Raw genomic sequence first — 22,348 nt, 5'->3', positions numbered from 1 at the left:
AAACCGGGAGGGCTTGACTGGAGAGCGCAAGCTTAGCAATGGATCTGGAGATGTAACGAACACCCGGATCTGTTTCCTTCGCCGAATTCTAGAAGCTAATAAAATGAAGGGACTGTCCTTCAATTTCTGTGTGGTGCACAGAAAGCCGGCTTCTTCCCAGTGCAGAAATCAATAATAAGATCTCGAGAAATAGATTGATGTACAAGGATAGGGGCTGCGTCGTGCAGAAATCAGTAGAATCTGGAATGGACGGGTTCTAGACTGGATTACTGGATGCAAAAGAAACATTGGGGGGGGGGCGTGGAGTGTTTTCCATACTTGCCCGGTGAAATATTACATGCACTCTCCCGGGGAACCTCGGAACTTGTTTCAAAGGGCCCTTCTTGGGTCCCTGAGCATATGGAGCAATGAAGAGTGGCTCTGAGCACATGCAGAGTGCCCGTTAACTATTGAGTAATCGCTGTCCTCATACATCTTAGAGGAAAATGTCAGGCAGTCTGAAACCCTGGTCAATTTTTTTAATAAAAAAAAGCAACAACTAGGCAGTGACCAGGAGGCATTAAATAAACCATCTGAAAGATCCTTTCGCTCCACCCGTTTGTTTTCTCGTTTATTTAGGGATCTAAGTATTATATATTTCGCAAACGGCTTGGTGTGCGAGATGGTGATCCTCAAATTTCTGGAGGCTTGCCTTGGAGTTTGGGGGTGCAGGTGAGAGTGGCAGGAGGCGTTGCCCTAAATTTACAGATCTGAATCTAAGCTCGGTATAGTTCCTTAGCTTGCCCCTCCGGACTCACTTTTCCAAGAGTCCCGGCCGCGATGATGGGAACTGTAGTCCAAACCACCTGGAAGAGGCAGCAGGTTGGCGCAAAAATAGTAGTAACCTTGACCCGGATTAGGGAGAAGAGTTTCCGGGCTTCGGGGAAGTCGGAGCCCCGGGGAAAAATTTAAAATAAAAGAAGGATTAAAGAAATGTGAATGCTAACCTTTATACTGGGGAAGAGGCCAATGTATTTAGGATGCAATTCGGTGCATGGGTAGGACATCTTGAAGCCGCTGTTGCGCAGCGCAATCCTATGCCTCTCTACTCAGAGGTAAGCCGGAATGAGTTCAGGCACTCTTTGCATAGGATGGGAGCGCAACAACCCGGATTGCAGCCAGGGCTGGTTGCAGTCTCTTGCACACTTACATGCGGGGAAGCCCCATTGCTGCCCCTCCCTTTGAAATAGACCTTCGTAGGATCTGCTCCGCCTCCAGCGCTGCGCTGCGCTGTTTTTCCGAAGATCCCTCCGTTTCCTCACTTCCTGGTTGGTTGCATCGAGCAAAACAGGCTTTCCAAAGTTTGCAGGCTTAGAGAAGGAGGCTGCCTCCCGCCCGGGAGAAATCCTTGCTATTTATTTTATCCGAAGGTTGCCTTTCAGAGCAAAACCCCACTTTCTTTAAACTCAGGGGCACGTGCTTCGGAGCGGGGGTGCCAACCTGAATAAAATATTGCGGGCGCCCAGGTAAGCCCCGCGCCGCATAATGGATCACATGATGCAATGCACACACCCCGTTTGAATGGGGATGCCCATCAACTTTGTGGGAGCTCGGCCCCTTCAGATATTTTATTGTGGGGGTTGAAGTCGGCTCCTGTGCTTCGGGATCCACAGCTGCGCGCTGTCTGGCAGCCTTTTCCGACCGATCCTGTCCTTTTTTAAGCAAATAAATAAATGCCCAAATGGAGCCCCTTTTAAGGGTCTTGCTCCTTTAACAACTGCAGGAAGGCACGATCTGTCTGCAGCTTCTAGATTCTGCAAATGTATTCGTTGAATGTATAGCTTGGCTGTGGAGCTGACCGGACCCAGATCTCTTCAGCTTCTGCAATGTTACAAGATGACAATCTTCCTAGATGATGTTGGATTGCAACCATCATCCTTGCCCATTGGCCGCGCTTGGTTGGGGATGCTGAGAGCTGGGGGTCCAATATCTGGCGGGGTGGGGGCAGACGTTTCCAGTCCCTAGCGGTGCAATGATAAAGGGAACTATCTTAAAGTAGTTCCTTTATCAGATGAGTTTTCGATTCATTGGGGCGGGGGAGGCAAGGGGATGCAAGGACGCCCCCCCGGACCACTCCAATTAGAAGAGATCCAGGTTTTGAGTGACCCCAGCATTAACTGGAAATTTAAAATATGAAGCATGGTTTATTTGTATGTAAACGCCGTCATCATAAATAGGACCTCCTTCTCCCCAATGAGGTGTAGAATGGGAACATCAGTAGCTCGAAGGGGCCTAGAGAAACTCCCTCTGCCCATCTCTGCGCCCCCTCCGATCCCCAGCACCCACTATTTTGTCTGGTGCCACCGCTGGATATTTTCTCGAAGCGCTGAGTTTCGTTTTCATAGGGAGTGGTTTTAGTAGAGTAGAGAGTGCGTCTGAGCGCGTGCAGAAGGCCTTTCCTTCCAGGGCCCGTGTAACCAGACCTTCCTTGATCGTAGCGGATCAAGAATTAGGATTGGACCCAAAACGGACGATCCAACTTTGGGGAATCTTGAGCACTTTTGGGGGCGGAAGGGGGTGAGGAGGGAAGCCGTTTTTTAAACGAAAATTGACCACTGGTGACCCCAAAGGGTTCACCTTATTTCCACACCTCCATTGCTCCTGTCCTCTGGGGAGCATAAAATCTGCGATGGTGGCCTGTTTGCAAACATGTATTGGTTTTCCCCTACACACGCACCTATTTTATTTTTTATTTTTGCCTGTGTAGGATTTTGGTCTTCTTGGTTTCTAATCTTGAGCCGTTTGCCTGTTTCAGGAGCTAAATAATTTAATGCAAAATAGGTGAACGGGGCTGCCCGGCGGTATTTCACGTTGAAAAGTCCCTTTGATTTCAAAGGAGAGAGCTTGATCTTCTGTAAATCGGAAGAAAATCCAAGTCTGTTGAATGGGACGTTAAGCGGAAACCTAAGCAGGCTTGCTCAGAAGTAAGCCCCACTGAGTTCAATAAGAGTTGATTTGGGGGTAACAGATATGCAGCAAAAGCCCCTACCTGGGGGTAGGGGGAAGCCAGTATGGTGGAGCGGTTAGGAGCCAGGAGACCCGGGTTTCTATCCCTATTCGCCCATGAAGCTCGCTGCGTGACCCTGGACCTGCCACAATCTTTCAGTTTAACCCGATTTACAAAGTTGCTGTGCAGATAAAATGGGGAGGGGGAGCAGCAAGCGCCTTGCAAGAAAAGCCGGTTATAAATGTAAATAAATGTAATAATAATAATAATCCCAAGCATATACTTTTCGCATTGGAACAGGAGGAATTCCTAGAGCAATTGTGTGCATGTCTATTTAAAAATGAAGTTCAATCGGTTACGTATACCCTAAGCCTGTACAGGATTGCATTTCTTAAAAGTGCATAACTCTGGCTGAGCTGTCAGGGAAGTCCCGGCCCAGGCGAGGTTTGTGAGAAGGCGCGCCAGCTTTCAGGCTCTGCAGAGCTCTTCTTCAGGCAGTCTGTACCTGTTTCTCTCCCTTGCTGATGCTCCTGCGCTTTCGGCAGTACTTGCGCAGGAGTCAGGAGCACATCAGGTGGAAGGAAGCTTTATTCAGTTCTTCCTGACAAAATTCCTTCCCTCTAAAGCATTTGGGGAGCGGAAGTAAATAAACAACACGCGATCTCTCTAATCGGGCTGCACAATTAAGGGTTTACCACCATGCAATGTAACTCCTAAACCAAAGAGACGCAGGGGTGCATCTACCCAAACACGTGTACAAGGGACCATTTAAAGGAGCCCGATTTGTTAAATAAATATTCACATAATTGCAGTAGAACCTCTGTACTCCGGAGCCCAATTGTGGCCAGTAGGTCATGCTTGCGGGTAAGCGTGCGTAAAATTGCGTTGTTAGGATCAGTTTTGCTGAGCGAGTGAGATCCTGTTGAGATCCACCCTTTGCAGGGGCAGCAGCCGAGATCTCTCTGCCCATTTTATTGAAAAATTCCTTCCAGTAGCACCTTAAAGACCAACTAAGTTAGTTCTTGGTATGAGCTTTCGTGTGCATGCACACTTCTTCAGATACACACCATTGCTTCCCATTTTATTGGGAAGCAAACCCCATTGCCTCCTCTCCGATGGGACTTTTCTCCCCGGGAAAGTGGGCGTGAGATGGTTTGCAAACGGGAGTGGGTCGCGACCGTCTGCACCGTCCGTGAAAGGCTGGCTTGGTGACTTGAGGTCGCCTGATTCTTAGCTAGCCAAAAGTGAAAAAGAAAAGGCCATTTTGATCACCGATAAGAGAGAGAGAGAGAGAGAGAGAGAGAGAGAGAGAGAGAGACTAAGTCGATTGATTTCCAGCTGCTCCACAGCCCATTCAACTAAAGAATCTTGCCAGAAAATAAGATGGGAACACGTTCTCAGGTTTACGCGTAAAATGATAGTTTAGCCTGAAAAGACGCTTGCTTGTTGCTCGTCTGGCTTTCTAAATGTTAAAGCAAGTCACAAGTTTCATAAGAGGCCATTCGGCTCAGCTTCCTATCCAACTCCTTTCTCTTGCGCTGCAGCTACAATCTCTCCACACCCCCTGGGTCCGGGTTGTAAAACAGCCTTGTTACTTGGATTTCCTTTGTTTCCAAAGGGAAAAAAATGCTTCTGAGATCCCTTCTCAACAAATTGTCCCCAAGATACTGAAATGCGATTAGGCTGTAAATTTCAAGGTTCCTTTAGCTGCAGGTTCCCAGCCTGATGCGCTTCTAGTTAGAAAAAACCCCTTTAAGCTCAATGGGGTTTGCCTCCAGGTAAGTATGCAGATAGGATTTCAGCCTTTAAGCGAAAGCACCGCTGGGAGATGTGCAAAAGCCTAAGCAATAATTTGGGAGGTTTTGGCTACACATCTGTGCAAATATTTTTCCTGGTTCCTAAGCAAGTTGGGCGAGGGGAGGGGAACCTGATGCTCTCGTGACCTAAGAGTAAAACAGCAGGTTGGGGAGAAAAAGAGCAGCAATGGATGGATGCCTTCCAGCCCAGGCGTGTTGATTCACGGGTCATTGATATGTCTAGCCAAAGACTGTTTGATCTATCCATCTCCATGCTGGAAGGTCGTGTGGGCTGAAGCACATCTGAAAACTATACAAAACGGGAAGGCTGAGGAAATGGGGAAGGTGGTTCATTTTATTTTATTTTATAATTTGCGCACCGCAGAATGGGTGGGGAGGACGCTCTGGGCTTTTCACCTGCACTTTTGTAAAATATATTCCTATCTGAAATTGTCTGTGCAATCAGTTCTCTGGAATTATCCACTCAGCCCTCAATCTGATAAATTTATTTTTTTTATGTCTGTCTCTTTTCCACAGTCCCATTTTCCACAGATTTTTTCTGTGTGCAAAGGATCTGTTTGATTAAGATGGGAGGATCACTTGTAGTTTATAACCGTGTGTGTGTGTGTGTGTGTGTGTGTGTGTCTGAAGAAACAAATTAACTTCACATCCCAATAATAGACTGGGTGGGAAATCAGCCAAGCTCCTTCTTTTTCCTCCTCTTTTGTCTGGAATGAGATTAGCCCTTCCTTAAATATTGCCTATATAGTCTCATCCTTGGTCCAGGATATGCAGTCTTCAGCCCTGCAGATGTTGCTGGACTCCAATTCCCATCAGCTCCAGCCAGCATGGGATGATGGGAGTTGTAGTCCAGCAACATCTGTGTGGAATAACAGCGGAGACATGTCTTAAATGCATCACAGTAATCCTGCAATTTATGCAGGGGGTTACGTTCCAGGGATTGCTCCTAAAGCAAACATTGCGTATAGTCAAAACACATTGGGTTCAGAGGCGGGTGGGATTGCCCAAGTCACTTTTTCAGGAATCCCACCCCTTTTAAAATTTTTTATTTTGCCCCACGTGCGAGTTAAATGCACATAAATTGTGGGCTTACTGTAATTGCCTGAATGCAGGAGGAAGGTATCCCTCTGTAGAGAGGAATGGGGAGGTTGAGAAATGCTCAGGTTTTTTTTGTGTCAAGTAGGATCAGGTTGGTTCCATGGTTGCGTTCCGTTAATAAAGCTATTTCCACTTAGCCTAGAATCGGCTGGTGCAATGCAGGCAGCGGTGGCGGCCAACTAGGGTGAGGATATCAGCCGTTCCTCTTTCTTCTGTTCCAGGGGTAGGCAACCTAAGGGCCGTGGGCCGGATGCGGCCTATTTGCCTTCTCAATGCTGCCCACGGACGGTCCGAGAATCAGTGTGTTTTTACATGAGTAGAAAGTGTCCTTTTATTTAAAAGGCATTTCTGGGTTATTTGTGGGGCCTGCCTGGTGTTTTGACATGAGTAGAATGTGTGCTTTTATTTAAAATGCATCTCTGGGTTCTTTGTGGGGCATAGGAATTCGTTCATACCCCCCCCCCCAAAATATATATATATATAGTCCAGCCCACCACATAGTTTGAGGGACGGTGGACTGGCCCACAGCTGAAAAAGTCTGCTGACCCCTGCTGTATTCCCTTGGTCCATCTTCCTTAACTCAGTTAGTTGCACTGTTAGGTAATGCTAGACTTCTGGATTTAAAGGTCTTGTGGGCCACAGCTCGTCTTTAGATGATCGTTGCTGTAATTTCACTTCCTGCAAAATGTGATAAGCCAGCCCTGCAGCGTTGCTTTGGTGGGGAGGTCTTGCTTCTCTTTCCTCTGAGTGGGGCCTTGCACCTCTGTCACAAAGTCTTATTTTGATTGGCACCATTGAGCCTAACTTCTCCAGCTCAGGAGATAGTTAAATGTAAAGGTAAAGGGACCCCTGACCATTAGGTCCAGTCGTGACCGACTCTGGGGTTGCGGCGCTCATTTCACTTTATTGGCCGAGGGAGCCGGCGTACAGCTTCCAGGTCATGTGGCCAGCAGGACTAAGCCGCATCTGGCGAACCAGAGCAGCGCACAGAAACACTGTTTACCTTCCCGCTGGAGCGGTACCTATTTATTTACTTGCACTGGTGTGCTTTCAAACTGCTAGGTTGGCAGGAGCAGGGACCGAGCAACGGGAGCTCACCCCGTTGTGGGGATTCGAACCGCCGACCTTCTGATTAGCAAGTCCTAGGCTCTGTGGTTTAACCCACAGCGCCACCCACCTCCCCAGGAGATAGTAAGTAGCTCAAATTAAAATATTCAACTGAAGCAGGTCAGGTTGGTGAAGTATGCAAGTCTCCTGGTTTCTTGGTGCTCCTTAAGTGGTTTTTTATGGTACAGTTTTGAAGGGGAGAGTCTTGGATTAGGGGTTATGAGACCACTTCCATGCTCACTCGTGAAGGTCACAGGGTGACCTTGGCTCCCCCTCTATCTCATCTAATCTATTGTGAGGATAATATGCGTGGAGGGAGACACCATGTCCATTGGCCCTTAGCTCATTAGTTTTATATAGTTTTTATTTTATTTTACAGATATAAACTTATAGCAAAATCAATTAAAGGTAAAGGGACCCCTGACCATTAGGTCCAGTCGTGGCCGACTCTGGGGTTGCGGCGCTCATCTCGCTTTATTGGCCAAGGAAGCCGGCGTACAGCTTCCGGGTCATGTGGCCAGCATGACTAAGCCGCTTCTGGTGAACCAGAGCAGCGCACGGAAACGCCGTTTACCTTCCTGCCAGTGCGGTACCTATTTATCTACTTGCACTTTGATGTGCTTTCGAACTGCTACAAATCTATATAAAGAGATTACTCCTGAATCTCACAACTTCCCCCCATGGGTCCTAATGTCAACATTTACAATTGCATATCAATTCATTATCCACATTTTCTTAACCATCTGAATTATCAATAGTCGTTGTTAGCTTACAAGTGAGGTTAAAATCCTGCCAATGTTTCCATCTGCTTACAATGGTCTCCTAAATAAATTATAAATTTTTCCCATTCTTTTTTAAAGTTCTTGTCCTTTTGGTTCCTGAGCCTTCCAGTTAATTTTGCCATTTTGGCATAGTCCATCAAGTAGGTTTGCCATTCTTCCCTGGTTGGAAGGGTTCCTTCTTTCCATCTCTGGGCTAGTAACATCCATGCGGCTGTTGTCAAATGCATAAATATTCTTTTCTGAACCTTTGGAATCTCGGTACCTATAATAATAATAATAAAAAGCTTCAGTTTTTTTAAAAAACATTATTTAAAACTCCCTCCCCCCATATTTCATTATATATCATCTTCCATAAAGTTTTTATTACCTTATATGACCACCACATATGATAAAAGGTACCTTCTTTTTCTTTACGTTTCCAGCAGGTATTTGTGCTTGTTCTATACATTTTTGCTAACTTACTAGGTGTCAAATACCACCGGTACATCATTTTCATATAATTTTCTTTCACCGTACAACGTGCTATAAATTTCTGTAACTTCTCCCAATCTGCCATAAAATTAATAAATAAATTAAACCGATACGTTAACTGAAAGATATATAATGCTAGCTGGATTGTAAAAGACTGGGGTGAGGAGATCCCATTGGTGGAAACGGGCTATTTTGCAGAGCTGCCATCAAATGAGAGATAGCTAATAAAAGGGCATGGTGCCATACAAAGAGAAAACGTTCGTGAAAAGAAAAGACCAGATGGGTGTCACTGGAGTAGAGTTGAAAGACTTCTCTTCCAAAACCCACTAGTATCTGCTAATTAATTATCTTTCAAAGAGGCTTTCACAGAAATTAATTTCTTTTACAGGATTAATCTGTAAAAAGGGCTGTTGATTGATTAAAAGATTTTCAGTTGACTTATCTCCTGGCTTCCCATTAATTCATTTAAAGGAAGAAGCATATTGCAAAAGTCTTGATACGTTTCTTCCTGAGGAGACCTGTAGTGTTTCTCTGAAGTGTGAGAGGGATTGATAATTCTGTAAATAAGCTACTACTTATTGCTAGATGGAAAGACCGTATTTAATATTTTCAAAAGAAGCTAAAGGATTTGAACAATTCTCCCCCCTTCAGAATATTTTTACTGGTTTTTCTCATTTATCTAAAATCTGAACGATTTAAATCTCTTGTAATGCTTTGTTTTGCCAGTTAAAGTTTGCAGCGCTACAGAGAGAGGTACAGTGGTACCTCGGGTTAAGTACTTAATTCGTTCCAGAGGTCCATACTTAACCAGAAACTGTTCTTAACCTGAAGCACCACTTTAGCTAATGGGCCTCCTGCTGCTGCCGCGCCGCCGGAGCCCAATTTCTGTTCTTATCTTGAAGCAAAGTTCTTAACCTGAAGCACTATTTCTGGGTTAGCAGAGTGTGTAACCTGAAGCGTACGTAACCTGAGGTATCACTGTACTGGGACACTAGACTTTGTGGAAATCCCATTCCCCTTGCTAAAGAAGTTGTGTTCTTTAATTCCAGATGTGTGGGCTGTTACACCAGTGATGAATAGTGTAGGGAATTCATTATGCTTATGTTAAAAGATGCGTTTGTCTATCAAATTGTACAGTATTTGAAATGTTGGCACGGGGAACAAATTCTAGGAGAAACCTCAGCTCAAACTGATTCTGATTCAACATATGGGGGCAATGCTATGGCAAGATCCGGACTCAGCAAGGCTCAACCAGGGTTAAGTCTCCAACCCTGGAACACCCAAAGATACAGTTGCATTGCTGGCTGATTTAAATGTCAAAAAGGGTGGTGGTGGAGACAGGGACAAGAGAGGGAGAATTTAGGTTGGATCCTAAACCCATTCATCTTGGTTGCATGATTTGGCAACACATAAGGGACGCGGGTGGAAAAGGGACGCGGGTGGCGCTGTGGGTAAATGCCTCAGCGCCTAGGGCTTGCCGATCGAAAGGTCGGCGGTTCGAATCCCCGCGGCGGGGTGCGCTCCCGCTACTCGGTCCCAGCGCCTGCCAACCTAGCAGTTCGAAAGCACCCCCGGGTGCAAGTAGATAAATAGGTACCGCTTACCAGCGGGAAGGTAAACGGCGTTCCGTGTGCTGTGCTGGCTCGCCAGATGCAGCTTTGTCACGCTGGCCACGTGACCCGGAAGTGTCTCCGGACAGCGCTGGCCCCCGGCTTATAGATGTGAGATGGGCGCACAAACCCCAGAGTCTGTCAAGACTGGCCCGTTCGGGCAGGGGTACCTTTACCTTTACCTTTAACCATTTCATAAGGGACGCGGGTGGCACTGTGGGTAAAACCTCAGTGCCTAGGACTTGCCGATCGCATGGTCGGCGGTTTGAATCCCTGCGGCGGGGTGAGCTCCCGTCTTTCGTTCCCAGCTCCTGCCCACCTAGCAGTTCGAAAGCACCCCTAAGTGCAAGTAGATAAATAGGTACCGCTTTATAGCGGGAAGGTAAACGGTGTTTCTGTGTGCTGCGCTGGTGCTGGCTCACCAGAGCAGCTTCGTCACGCTGGCCACGTGACCCGGAAGTGTCTCCGGACAGCGCGGGCCCCCGGCCTCTTAAGTGAGATGGGCGCACAACCCTAGAGTCGGACACGACTGGCCCGTACGGGCAGGGGTACCTTTACCTTTAACCATTTCATAAAAGGGAGCGGGTGGCGCTGTGGGTTAAACCACAGAGCCTAGGACTTGCCGATCAGAAGGTCGGCGGTTTGAATCCCCGCGAAGGGGTGAGCTCCCGTTGCTCGGTCCCTGCTCCTGCCAACCTAGCAGTTCGAAAGCATATCAAAGTGCAAGTAGATAAATAGGTACTGCTCCGGCGGGAAGGTAAATGGCGTTTCTGTGCGCTGCTCTGGTTTGCCAGAAGCGGCTTAGTCATGCTGGCCATATGACCCGGAAGCTGGACTCTGGCTCCCTCGGCCAATAAAGCGAGATGAGCGCCGCAACCCCAGAGTCGGTCACGATTGGACCTAATGGTCAGGGGTCCCTTTACCTTTACCTTTAACCATTTCAAAGTCTTGTTTTCCCTCTGCCAGAGTTAAGCAGAACAACAGCCCCACTGCTGAAGTTTGGATCTGGCTTAACTTTAGACTGGCTTAACTTCCATGGTCTTTCTTTACACTAGCTTCTTGTACATAGGATTTTACTGTAGATGTACCTAACAAAGGAGGCGTTGGGGCTTCAAACCGAAAGGAAACATTATTCGAAGAGCTTTGTTTTGATTTGATTGTTCTGCGGGGAGCAGAAACTGATGTATTTTTTACTAGGGCGAAAAAGCTGATTGAGGGAGTTAATTAACGTAGGGAAAGTCTCATAGACTAGAAGTTACGTCATGCACCGTATTTTTCGCTCCATAGGACGCACCAGACCATAAGACGCACCATGTTTTTGGAGGAGGAAAACAAGGAAAAAAATATTCTGAATCTCAGAAGCCAGAACAACAAGAGGGATCGCTGCGCAGCGAAAGCAGCGACCCCTCTTGCTGTTCTGGCTTCTGGGATAGCTGCGCAGCCTGCATTCGCTCCATAGGACGCACACACATTTCCCCTTACTTTTTAGGAGGGAAAAAGTGAGTCTTATAGAGCAAAAAATACAGTATGTATCATGTGGGTTTGTAGCATATATGTATGTATATGTGACGCGTAATTAATGTTACTTGTTGGGTGTCCTTAGAGAGAGAAACAGATATTTCCATGTAGCCCGAATGAGGTCTTGATGTCTAGCATGAGGATTTTATTAAAACTAGCTTGCACTGGCAGGCAGGCTGGCTGGCTTCTTTCCAGCGTTTAATTTCCATTTAAGAAATAAAAGAGTGGTGCTCAGGCAACATGCTCTTAAGCCCCGACCCCTAAATCCAGATGTGTGAGGGCTGAGAAAAACAGTCTTCACACGCAAACCTCCTTCTCCCATGTATTGGGAGAAAGAGGCCCCCCCCAACAATAAAAGGACTCGAGAGACAATGGAGTGCGCCTTAGGGGGTGAAGTCAAACCGCTGCAAAGTGACCCCCCCAGGGCACAAGCCTGGGCAGTGTGTATGGAGGTCTTCGCATGCAGGGCAAGTCTAACTCACCAAGGGTTTTTGGACCCATTGGCTACCCTCACCTGGTTTAGCTGGCTAGTCGAAGCCATTCCCTGGGTGCGGCTGCTGTTGCATGCTAAATAATAATAATAATAATAATAATAATAATAATAATAATAACTTATTATTTATACCCCGCCCATCTGGCTGGGTTTCCCCAGCCGCTCTGGGTGGCTTCCAACAAAATATTAAAAAACAATTGTCTATTAAACATTAAAAGCTTCCCTAAACAGGGCTGCCTTCAGATGTCTTCTAAAAGTCTGATAGAGTGGTACCTCAGGTTACAGATGCTTTAGGCTACAGACGCTTCAGGTTACAGACTCCACTAACCCAGAAATAGTACCTCGGGTTAAGAACTTTGCTTCAGGATGAGGACAGAAATCGTGCTCCAGCGGCGCGGCGGCAGCAGGAGGCCCCATTAGCTAAAGTGATGCTTCAGGTTAAGAACAGTTTCAGGTTAGGAACGGACCTCCGGAATGAATCAAGTTCTTAACCTGACGTACCACTGTAGTTGTTTTTCTCTTTGACATCTGATGGGAGGGCGTTCCACAGGGCAGGTGCCACTGCCGAGAAGGCCCTCTGCCTGGTTCCCTGTAACTTGGCTTCTTGCAACGAGGGAACCACCAGAAGGCCCTCGGCACTGGACCTCAGTGTCCGGGCAGAACGATGGGGGTGGAGAAGCTCCTTCAGGTATACTGGACCGAGGCCGTTTAGGGTTTTAAAGGTCAGCACCAACACTTTGAATTGTGCTCGGAAATGTACTGACGGCTCCCAGGAGCCAGAGGTGGGAGAGGGTGGGGACTAAAGGTGGACAAACTATCCCCAGAGGAGCACAATGTGTCCTCCACTATACTATCCCTCACGTAACACTTCATATATCCTCATAGAAGTTCTGAGTCTAGTAAGCTGGATAGCTCAGTTGGTTAGAGAGGGGTCAGCAACCTTTTTCAGTCGTGGGCCGGTCCACTGTCCCTCAGACCTTGTGGGGGGGCCGGACTATATTTTGAAGGAGAAGAAAAATGAACGAATTCCTATGCCCCACAAATAACCCAGAGGTGCATTTTAAATAAAAGCACACATTCTACTCATGTAAAAACATGCTGATTCCCAGATTGTCCACAGGCTGGATTTAGAAGGCAATTGGGCCGGATCCAGCCTCGGGTCTTAGTTTGCCTACTCCTTAGAGCACGGTGCTGATAATGCCAAGGTTGTAGGTTTGATTCCCATAAGGGACAGCTGCATTTTCCTTCATTGCAAGGGGTGATTCTCAGGGTCCCTTCCAACAATGCAATTCTATGTTCAGGGCTCACTTTAAAGCCCATTTCCCCTGAATTTGAGATAATGGGGAGCTAGGTATGATAATGAAGAGTGGCATTCTGCACATGTTCAGGTACATTTTTTCTTTAAAGTGCATCTGTTGCAATTGCATGTTCTTTGTTGCAATTCCAGCGTGTCAACGGTTCCGAGAACTGATGGGCTTTTACTAAAACTCTTTGCAGTAAACCGGACCGCCCCTTCTCAGTTTTCTTGCCTGCTACCTTTGACAGCATTTGCAGATGGAAGGAGAGGATTTCTTGCCGTGAAGGAGGAGAGGAGGGGGGCAGCCAGGAAGAGAATAGATTGCAAAAGCAGACCTCTCCCAGAAAATAAAAATGAGGAGGGAGGGAAGGGGAAAGACACACAATCTGGAGAATAGGGGGGTTCCCAAGGGTACCAGATAGGGGAATTGCGTTTCAGGACCACAAAGATGCAATGTAATCGGCTGGATTTCTCTCCGGTGCTGGCATCCTGCCATCTGGAGCAGCCATGTAACTATAGAAACTGGCTCGCTGCCTTACACCAATCAGGAAATGTAACATCACCTGAGAATGCAATGGAGAGAGCCACTTTGTTGATGCTGTGAAGGGAGGGAGCCAGCCCGCCATTCCTTCTTTGCTGTTCCTATTAAGTGAAATTAGGGGAAAGCTGGGGGGTAGGGAGAAAAATGTGAAGCGGGGAGGGGAAGAGCTCATGGGCAAGGTGGGGTGTCTATGTCCCCCAAGGAAATTGCGGAATGGAAAATGTGTGTGTGGCAAATAACATTTAGGGGGGTTAGAAGCAGGAGAAGCAGTAGAGTTGGAAGGGGACACGAGGGTCATCTAGTCCAGCCCTCTGCAATGCAGAAATCTTCTGCCCCATGTGAGGCTCGAACCCATGACCTTGAGATTAGGAGTCTGCCGACTAAGCTATCGCAGCTTCCGGTCTTCGGGACTTGTATATTTGTGGCTGATAGGTTCCCATGAAACGATGGGTGGTATTCAACTATGTTTCTATCAGAGTAAAGGTAAAGGTAAAGGGACCCCTGACCATTAGGTCCAGTCATGACCGACTCTGGGGTATCTGAAGAAGTGTGCATGCACACGAAAGCTCATACCAAGAACTAACTTAGTTGGTCTTTAAGGTGCTACTGGAAGGAATTTTTTTATTTTGACTGGCAGACCAATACGGCTACCTATCTGTAACTTTTTCTTAGGTTCTCCACACAAAGTGAAAATGTGGCAAATACTAAGTTTCCCCACCCTCTGGAAGCTGCAAGGGGCAATTTAATAGCTAAGTGAATGACAATAGCAAGTGAATGGCAAGTAAAAGGCACATAAAGAGTCTCCCAGTGATGTCCTCTGTGTGCCCCTAGAAAATTGCAGGGGGCAAATGAGGTTGGGGGCGATGAGTAAATAAAAATGGAAGCGATATCATAATGAATCAAAGCAAAACACATGTATGAGAGAGACTCAAAACATCCTTTCCTTTCCTCACCTCTCTCCCCTAAATTAGCATATGTGCCTATGTTTGTGGCAATGCTGGCTTGTTTGTTGGTGGTTTAAAGAATCCCAAAACTAGGCCTAGCAGGAGTGGTGTGGAGAGGAAGCTTTTTTTTTAACAAGCTGGTTTCCTTGATGAAACCTGAGACGGTCGCCTCCATCGAATTTCATATCCAGACCTTTTGCTGTTGAAACCGACAGAGCGAGCAAAATAATTGCTCCCCCATCTGTTAGGGCTGCTTATCCCTTATTCAGCTTTCCTTTCTCTTATGCCTCTCAGGTAGAGGGAGAAAAGGTTGACTTCTGTCCTGAGCTGTTTTTGCTTTTCATCAGCAGACCTGGAAAGATTTTTTTAAAGCAATATGAGAATGGTGCGCCCCTTTTGCAAAGAGCTGGGCTCTGAGGAATCTGTGACCCTCCAGATATTTCTGGAGTATGCCTGGGCCTGACAGTTGTTAGAGACCAGCAAACATGTGGAAGCCCAAAAGCCTTGAAATGAAATAGGGCTTCACTTCTGCCACCATTGCTGATGTAAAATTCAACTAGTTATCTGGATGATTTCCATAACATGGATCTGACGGGGCATTTTATCCTTTGCTTTGGGTGGTGGTAGGGATTGCCCAGGCCCAGAAACGATGTGGGTCTCAAACCAATTTGCAAATGCCACGCTGGTATGGCATTTCTTTTTTTTTTTTTTCATTGCCTGCTTTCCCCATCTTCCTCCTCCTTCCTTCCCCTCTTTTTTTCCCACCTCCACCTTGGGTAGTTGCAATAATAATCTGGCTTCTTGCCAAGTATAGGCGTTACTATGGAAACAGAAAAGCTGCCTCGGTGAGCCAGGAGGGGTTGTGGCTTCTAATGTCTCCTATTGTATATATTCAGCCCTATATAGTAGAGAGGAAAAGAGGGAGAACTATAATCACAGGATTCCCCCCCTTCCTTTAAACCCTTCCTACATTTCATTGTATAAAACGAGGCTGCATTTCCTGGAAGAAACGGGGGGGGGGGGAGAGAAAAGGCCTATTTTCCCTTTTCCCCATCCTTGAAAACACCCGACATGCCGCTAAATTTCTTCATCAGCCACAAAGGAGAAAACAACTTATTTTCTTCTTTGCATTTTAATATCGAGAGGGATGCTTTCGAAAATGTTGCTGTTGTTGTTGTTGTTTTGCAGAAATAGTGCCTATTTGTGGTGCATGAAGGGGTCCCCAATACGAGCGGGGGGGGGGGTGTCACACGTGAAGTTGTTATTAAGGCACCTGCCATGGCAAGGTGCCGTAGAAAGGTTATGGCAGAAGGGGAGGCAGACCCTATCCAGAGGCTTAAATGTTAATCTGGTAAGGCTACATAAGTCTTATGGGGCCCTTCCTTCTCTGGCCCCCCAAGCAGACTGTGTTCAGGGGATCTGCAAGCCTTATTTGTTTCTGTACAATTATTCCGTTATGTCGTGTTGACTGGGCCCAGGGATGGACCAAAACAGTTGGCTGCCTGAGGCAAAGGACAATATGATGCCCTCTCCCCCTCCATTTCACGTAGAGAAGCCAGTTGAATATTTCCTCAACACAGATGAGGGGGCAGGAGGTTTGTTTAGGATGGGCAATATAGCCTGGGGGGCACAAACAGCCCTGTCCTCCAGCAGAGGGGAACAGCTTAGGGTAGGGACTGAGAAGAACAGCCGCAGTGCTGCTGCTGCCCCCCAGGACCTGACGCCCGAGGCAGCTGCCTTACTCTGACTAATGAGAGGACTGGCTCTAGGGTTCTGTATAATTACTTTCAGACTTGCCATAGGGTTTTGTTTTAGTCAGTATGGAGGGGGGGGGAAACCAACTCTCTTTTTCAAATACATTTTTAAAAAAGATAGAAAGAATATGAAGAGAAGTACGGCAGAAGAACAAACAAAATGGCAGACCTGGGGTGGGATATAAACCGTGTTTATGGAAGACAATCTTATTCGGCTACGAGTGATCGCCGAAGGAGAATGCATTGGTCTGAATCCAGGGAACAATGGAAGGCTATGTGATTGTTACTGTGCTCGACAGCCAAATTTACCAAATGGCCCAATGTTAAGCCATCCTCTGTTCAATATGGGACGTGTGTGGCGTTATGGTCTAAACCATTGAGCCTCTTGGGCTTGCCGATTGGAAGGTCGGTGGTTTGAATCCCAACGGGGTGAGCTTCTATTGCTCTGTCCCAGTTCCTGCCAACCTAGCCATTTGAAAGCACGCCAGTGCAAGTAGATAAATAGGTACCGCTGTGGTGGGAAGGCAAACGGTGCTTCCTTGCGCTCTGGTTTCCGTCATGGTGTTCCGTTGCACCAGAAGCAGTTTAGTCATGCTGGCCACTTGACCCGGAAAGCTGTCTGTGGACAAATGCCAGCTCCCTTGGCCTGAAAGCAAGATGAGCGCTGCAACCCCATAGTCACCTTTGACTGGACTTAACCGTCCAGGGGCCTTTTACCTTTACCATATTTGGATGTGGGAAAGAAACGTGGCTCAAAATCCAAAGTTGCAGCCACAGTGTCTGGCAATGTTGCAGGGTCTTCTGGGGGTGGGGTGCACTTTTTTGCCCTTACGGATGCAGAGGTGGTCTTTGAAAAGGTGTGGCACAAGACCTGGTTGCATATCAGCAGTGAGCTAGTGCCCTTGGGTTAATGTTAATGGAGCACCAAAAATCCATCAAGGATGGATTTTTCATCCCTATTCAGTTTAGCTAGTGATCAACGCTCTAGAAAAAGAATCTCCTTGTTTTCAAAATTGTGCCAGATCAGCTTTAGAATAAGTATTTTATGATACTCTTCATCTGGTACCTCAATGATGCATTGGAGTCAGGGAGAGAGGCTTCCCTAGTCTCGCAAATGCTTACAAAAGTTAATTTAACTTGGTGTCACCTAGACTACCCCTTCCCCATGCCAGTGGATCTGGGAAACTACTTTCCTAGCAGGAGATATTACTTAGCCTGAACACATGTGGGGCTTGCAATTGGTGTATGTTTGCAGTCTGCTACAGAATAATGTCCAAAAAGTCAAAATTCTGTCAGATTATATATTCTGTGCATTGCATTTTTTTATTTTATGGATTTATTTAGATTCCTTGGGCTTCCTTTTTTGGAAGAAAAGGTAGGGTTTTAAAAATAACTTTCTATGACACCATTATACACACCGACGTTTTGTATTGGTCCTCTGGGAATTGAAAAAGCTCAGTGAGTAATGTGGTTTGCATGCCCCCCAGCTCTGGGGACTGCAAGGACTACTATATCCCATCCCTATTGTATCTGATGGCACTACTCAGGATACAATATGGAAAGAGCTTGTTCGTTCCCCAGATGGTTTGCAGTCTGCATTTGATAGGCAAGTATACCAAGATTCATGTACAAACTGTGACAGCACTATTCATACAGGTGTACAGAAGATAGCATCCCAAGTCAAGATTGAAAACACACACCCTCTTTTCACTTCAGGGCGTGGTATTGCTCTGAAAGTGTATGAGCAATATCGGGTGAGGTCTCCAAAAACCAGAGAGTGAGGAACTGCGCAAGCTTTTTCTGTGGTCTGGGTTTCAGTGACTCTGTCTTTTATGTGCAGAATTCTTTATTATTCTTCAGAGGCAGCTTAATAAATGATGCAACCTGAATAACCTGTATAGGGCACAAAATTTTATATATATATATATATATATATATATATATATATATATATATATATTTGCTTTCGTAGATTTTCACGGGTACAGGAATGCAGGTTTTGGTGTCTTCGGGTGTCTTCCCGTGTAAGAGTCGGGGTGTCTGCATTAAGAAAGCACAGTTGATGCCCATCACTGCCCCTAGGAGAACTTCAAAGCACACAGTTTCTTGCAGCCTGCTCTGACACCCTGGTTTGAAATATTTGGCTATTTCCACAAATTTTCAGCATGACTGAGGTTGTCTTACTTACCCTGGGTCTTTCCCCCCCTTCTTCTTCTTCTTCCAGAGAGGATCTGCTGAGCTTCTCAGGATCCAAAATGCACAGGACCACCAGGATAAAAATCACAGAGCTGAACCCTCACTTGATGTGCGCTTTGTGCGGAGGCTACTTCATCGATGCCACAACCATTGTGGAATGCTTACACTCTTGTAAGTTTAAAAACCATATCTGGAAACTCCTGAGGATTAATGGGATACGTGCCTCATCCCTGGGCTCTCTTTTCAGCTGTTGAAATATGCAGAACAATAATCACCCCCCTTTGAGCATATGAAAAGGGCGTTTTCCTCACTATCGACTGGGTGAAATCCCATGCTCCCCCCCTCGGCTGCCTCTGCCACCAGGGCCTTCCCCCCCAAAAAAGTCCAGGCAGTAGCAAGACACGGGCATTACCTGAGACCATCAAGCCTTGGAATTTTGGCACTCCATGTGGCTTCCTAAGTTCAGTTCTGTTAGTCTTGTGAGGCTTTGCCTCATGGTAGGGCTGGCCGTGGCTGTTGTCCGCTGTGTCGTAAATCTTCCGCTGTGGTGACTTTGTCCTCCCACCCCTGTTGCCTTCTTTCCTTTACAGTCTGCAAAACCTGCATCGTCCGTTACCTGGAGACGAACAAATACTGCCCGATGTGCGATGTCCAAGTGCATAAAACAAGGCCACTCCTCAGCATCAGGTATGTCATATTCATTTATATGTCAGCTGGGGCGGTTATCTGTGTCAGACAAGTAGCCAGGCAACGCGCTCATGTAACCTTGAAAATTTTGGAGCGGGGGGAGGGGCAAGGTCCCTTGACTCTCCCTATCTGGCACCCCTGCAGCCAAAGATGGGTTCATATAGGTGGAAGCAGCATGTAGCAGCTAGAGCAGGGGTCAGCAACCTTTTTCAGCCATGGACTGGTCCACCATCCCTCAGACCACGTGGTGGTCTGGACTATATTTTGAAAAATAAATAAATAAAAAATGAACGAATTCCTATGCCCCACAAATAACCCAGAGGTGCATTTTAAATAAAAGGGCACATTCTGCTCATGTAAAAACACCAGGCAGGCCCCACAAATAACCCAGAGATGCATTTTAAATAAAAGGGCACATTCTGATCATGTAAAAATATGCTGATTGAGAAGGCGATTGGGCCGCATCTGGCCCCCGGGCCGTAGGTTGCCTACCCCTGGGCTAGAGCTTGCCCTGTAATGTCTGTAACTGTGGAGAGGTTGTCACTTAGACCCAGAGAGACTTGCACAGAGCTAGGCAAAACCTGACGGTTGGCTTGAACCGCAGGTGAGGACAAAAGCAGGTCACCTGCTGTTATTGGGACATGTGATTGACAGGTGGGCAGCCCAACCTACCTATCAAATTTGGCATGCAGGAAGCTGTTGGACTGTGCTGAAATGGCAAAACTGACCGGAAAGCTCAGGAACCAAGTAGATCAAAACTTTAATAAGAAATGGGAAAAATGTATAACTTATCTAGGAGACCACTGTAAGCAGATGGAAAACATTAGCCGGATTCTAATAACACTTGTAATGTAGCAATACTATGGACAATATGGAGAGATATAAAATATGGATTATGAAATAATATGCAGTTGAGAAGGTGTACAATAGGACCCGTGGAGGGGAAGGTGGGAAGTCCAGAGATTCGGAGGAATCTCTAGATATGGTTCTGCAGTTTGGATTGTTATAATTCTACATTTGTAAAATCAAATAAAAATTATTATTATTATTTTTTAAATTGGCATGCCAGGATGTGAGGGAGTTAAGAGTCCAGCCTGCTGGCAAGATCCAGTTCCTCCCCAGTGAACCCACAGCACACCTTGTCTTATTAGGATTCAGCCTCAGTTTTTTGGCCCCCGCCCAGCCTGTCACTGCTTTCAGGCACTGATCCAATACATGCACAGCCTAACGTGGCTGTGTTTCTCTATCGGGCGACGAACGGCTGCATTTCTGTATGGCAAAGCTGCACTGCTAATTAATGGGCTCTGATAATGTCTTTGGACCACAGTCTTTGGACCACAGATGAGCAAGCTATTGAAGAAGCTCTAAGAACTATTAAATCCGAGTATGATTGTGGTTTATGATGTATCGATCCATTTGTCTTGGAGCTCTTGCATTAACCTCCTGCCCGAGGCATGCACGCGTCACGCTTTTCCCAACTCTGCGTCAATTTAAAGCCGCTGTGCGTCGCGGAGAGCCTGCCTCTAATGCAAGATTAAAATGCAGAATATTTGCACACGTTCATGGATTTTGCACAATTTATTCAGCTTTAGCAAGTTGGAAAGAGAGTCAATGGGCTAAGCAGAGCACTGAGACTCACCCCCATCGCCAACTCTCCTGCCTTTGTGGCTTTGCATTTTTTTTTGATGAAACGTTTCTTTTCCAAAAGTAAGCCCGCCCAGCAATGCTTGGCTTTGAAGTGGTTATCCGGCTGCTTCCTTGTTCGTCTGGATTTTGGGGGAAGCCAGACGCACCTTACTGAACTCTGCAGATGGTTGGCATAGAAACCAAGAAGGCGACTTCTCACAGATGCATCTCTCGGGTTGTATTTTTAGCTCCTGCGCTGTGCAAATTAATTTCTCTAGTAACACTTCAGGCGTTCTGCAAAATATTTACAAGCCGAGCTCCCACCAGCCTCTCCTCTTAGGCCCACGAACATCCACGCTCCCAGACGCATGCATGCGCCCACCCATCCACCCGGCAGATGCGAGCTGCCAGTGCAAAGAGGCATGCGAGAGGGGAGAAAATGCGCCAGGTTAAAAGTGCAGCGAAATGTCACTGGGGTTTAGCAACCCCATGGCGAGACCGCAGCCTCTGATTGATTTCAAATGTGCCACTGAGAGCAGGTGTACTGGGTATATTAGTTGTGATTTCCTCTCCAGCTTCCCTGAATGTCCCCAATCTCCAAGCAGTTTTATGATTTTTAGGGAGAATGTTTAAAAAGCCATGCGTATGCCTCAATGCTGGAGTACACGGCAGTATTTTACTTTATTTCACAAGGAAACTGATAAGGCACTGATCTGTGAAGCAGGTCTGCTTTGATGGGTTGCTTTGATGTTCTGCTAGGGGCAGAGCAGCCTCGGCCCAGTATCCCTGAAGGAGTGTCTCCACCCCCATCGCTCAGCCCAGACACTGAGGTCCAGCTCCGAGGGCCTTCTGGTGGTTCCCTCCCTGTGAGAAGGAAGGTTACAGGGAACCAGGCAGAGGGCCTTCTCGGTAGTGGCACCCATCCTGTGGAACGCCCTCCCATCAGATGTCAAGGAAATAAGCACCTATATGACTTCTAGAAGACATCTGAAGGCAGCCCTCTTTAGGGAAGCTTTTAATATTTGATGAATTATTGTATTTTAATATTTTGCTGGAAGCCACCCAGAGTGGCTGGGGAAACCCAGCCAGATGGGCAGGATATTATTATTATTATTATTATTATTATTATTATTATTATTATTATTATGGATTGGAAGACTGGGGTGGGTTTGCAGGAGCTGTATAGGCAGCAGTATGGCAAAGTGCATTGGCTCAGTGGTTCATGGTTGCTCTTCCCTTCCCACCAATGATTTCTTAGAATGATTGCATTTTTTTGGGGGGGGAGAGGCTTTTTATATTTTATTTTACCAGGCCCCTTGGTTGCAACAGGTGGCTTCAGGGCTCTGTTGAGGTGACATGACTCGTCACACTTTATAGCAGCTCAGGAATAATAGGGTGTCCTGGATGTCTTAAGTGTCTTA

The 22,348-nt window shown here is 46.6% G+C and overlaps 1 protein-coding gene across 6 annotated transcripts in view; it reads left to right on the top strand.

Annotated features, from left to right (window-relative positions):
* The window catches only part of PCGF2 (polycomb group ring finger 2), a 42,219-nt gene that overhangs the window by 4,812 nt on the left and 15,059 nt on the right, over nucleotides 1-22,348 (top strand). For 3 of the 6 annotated variants that reach the window (XM_082195036.1, XM_082195034.1, XM_082195031.1), the window contains 2 exons: nucleotides 18,643-18,785; nucleotides 19,205-19,301. In XM_082195036.1, coding sequence (XP_082051162.1) covers nucleotides 18,674-18,785; nucleotides 19,205-19,301 — 209 coding nt within the window. In that variant the 5' untranslated portion in view covers nucleotides 18,643-18,673. Of the gene's footprint in view, nucleotides 1-15,365; nucleotides 15,510-15,874; nucleotides 16,016-16,043; nucleotides 16,435-18,642; nucleotides 18,786-19,204; nucleotides 19,302-22,348 lie in introns of those variants that run through there. The other 3 variants (XM_082195032.1, XM_082195035.1, XM_082195033.1) reach the window with 3 other exon arrangements.

The sequence above is a fragment of the Podarcis vaucheri genome (genome assembly GCF_965113315.1).
Source record: "Podarcis vaucheri genome assembly, chromosome: 13".
Classification (NCBI taxonomy): domain Eukaryota; kingdom Metazoa; phylum Chordata; class Lepidosauria; order Squamata; family Lacertidae; genus Podarcis; species Podarcis vaucheri.
The sequence above is the reverse complement of the archived record's forward strand: the minus strand, read 5'-3'. Positions and strand labels throughout refer to the sequence as shown.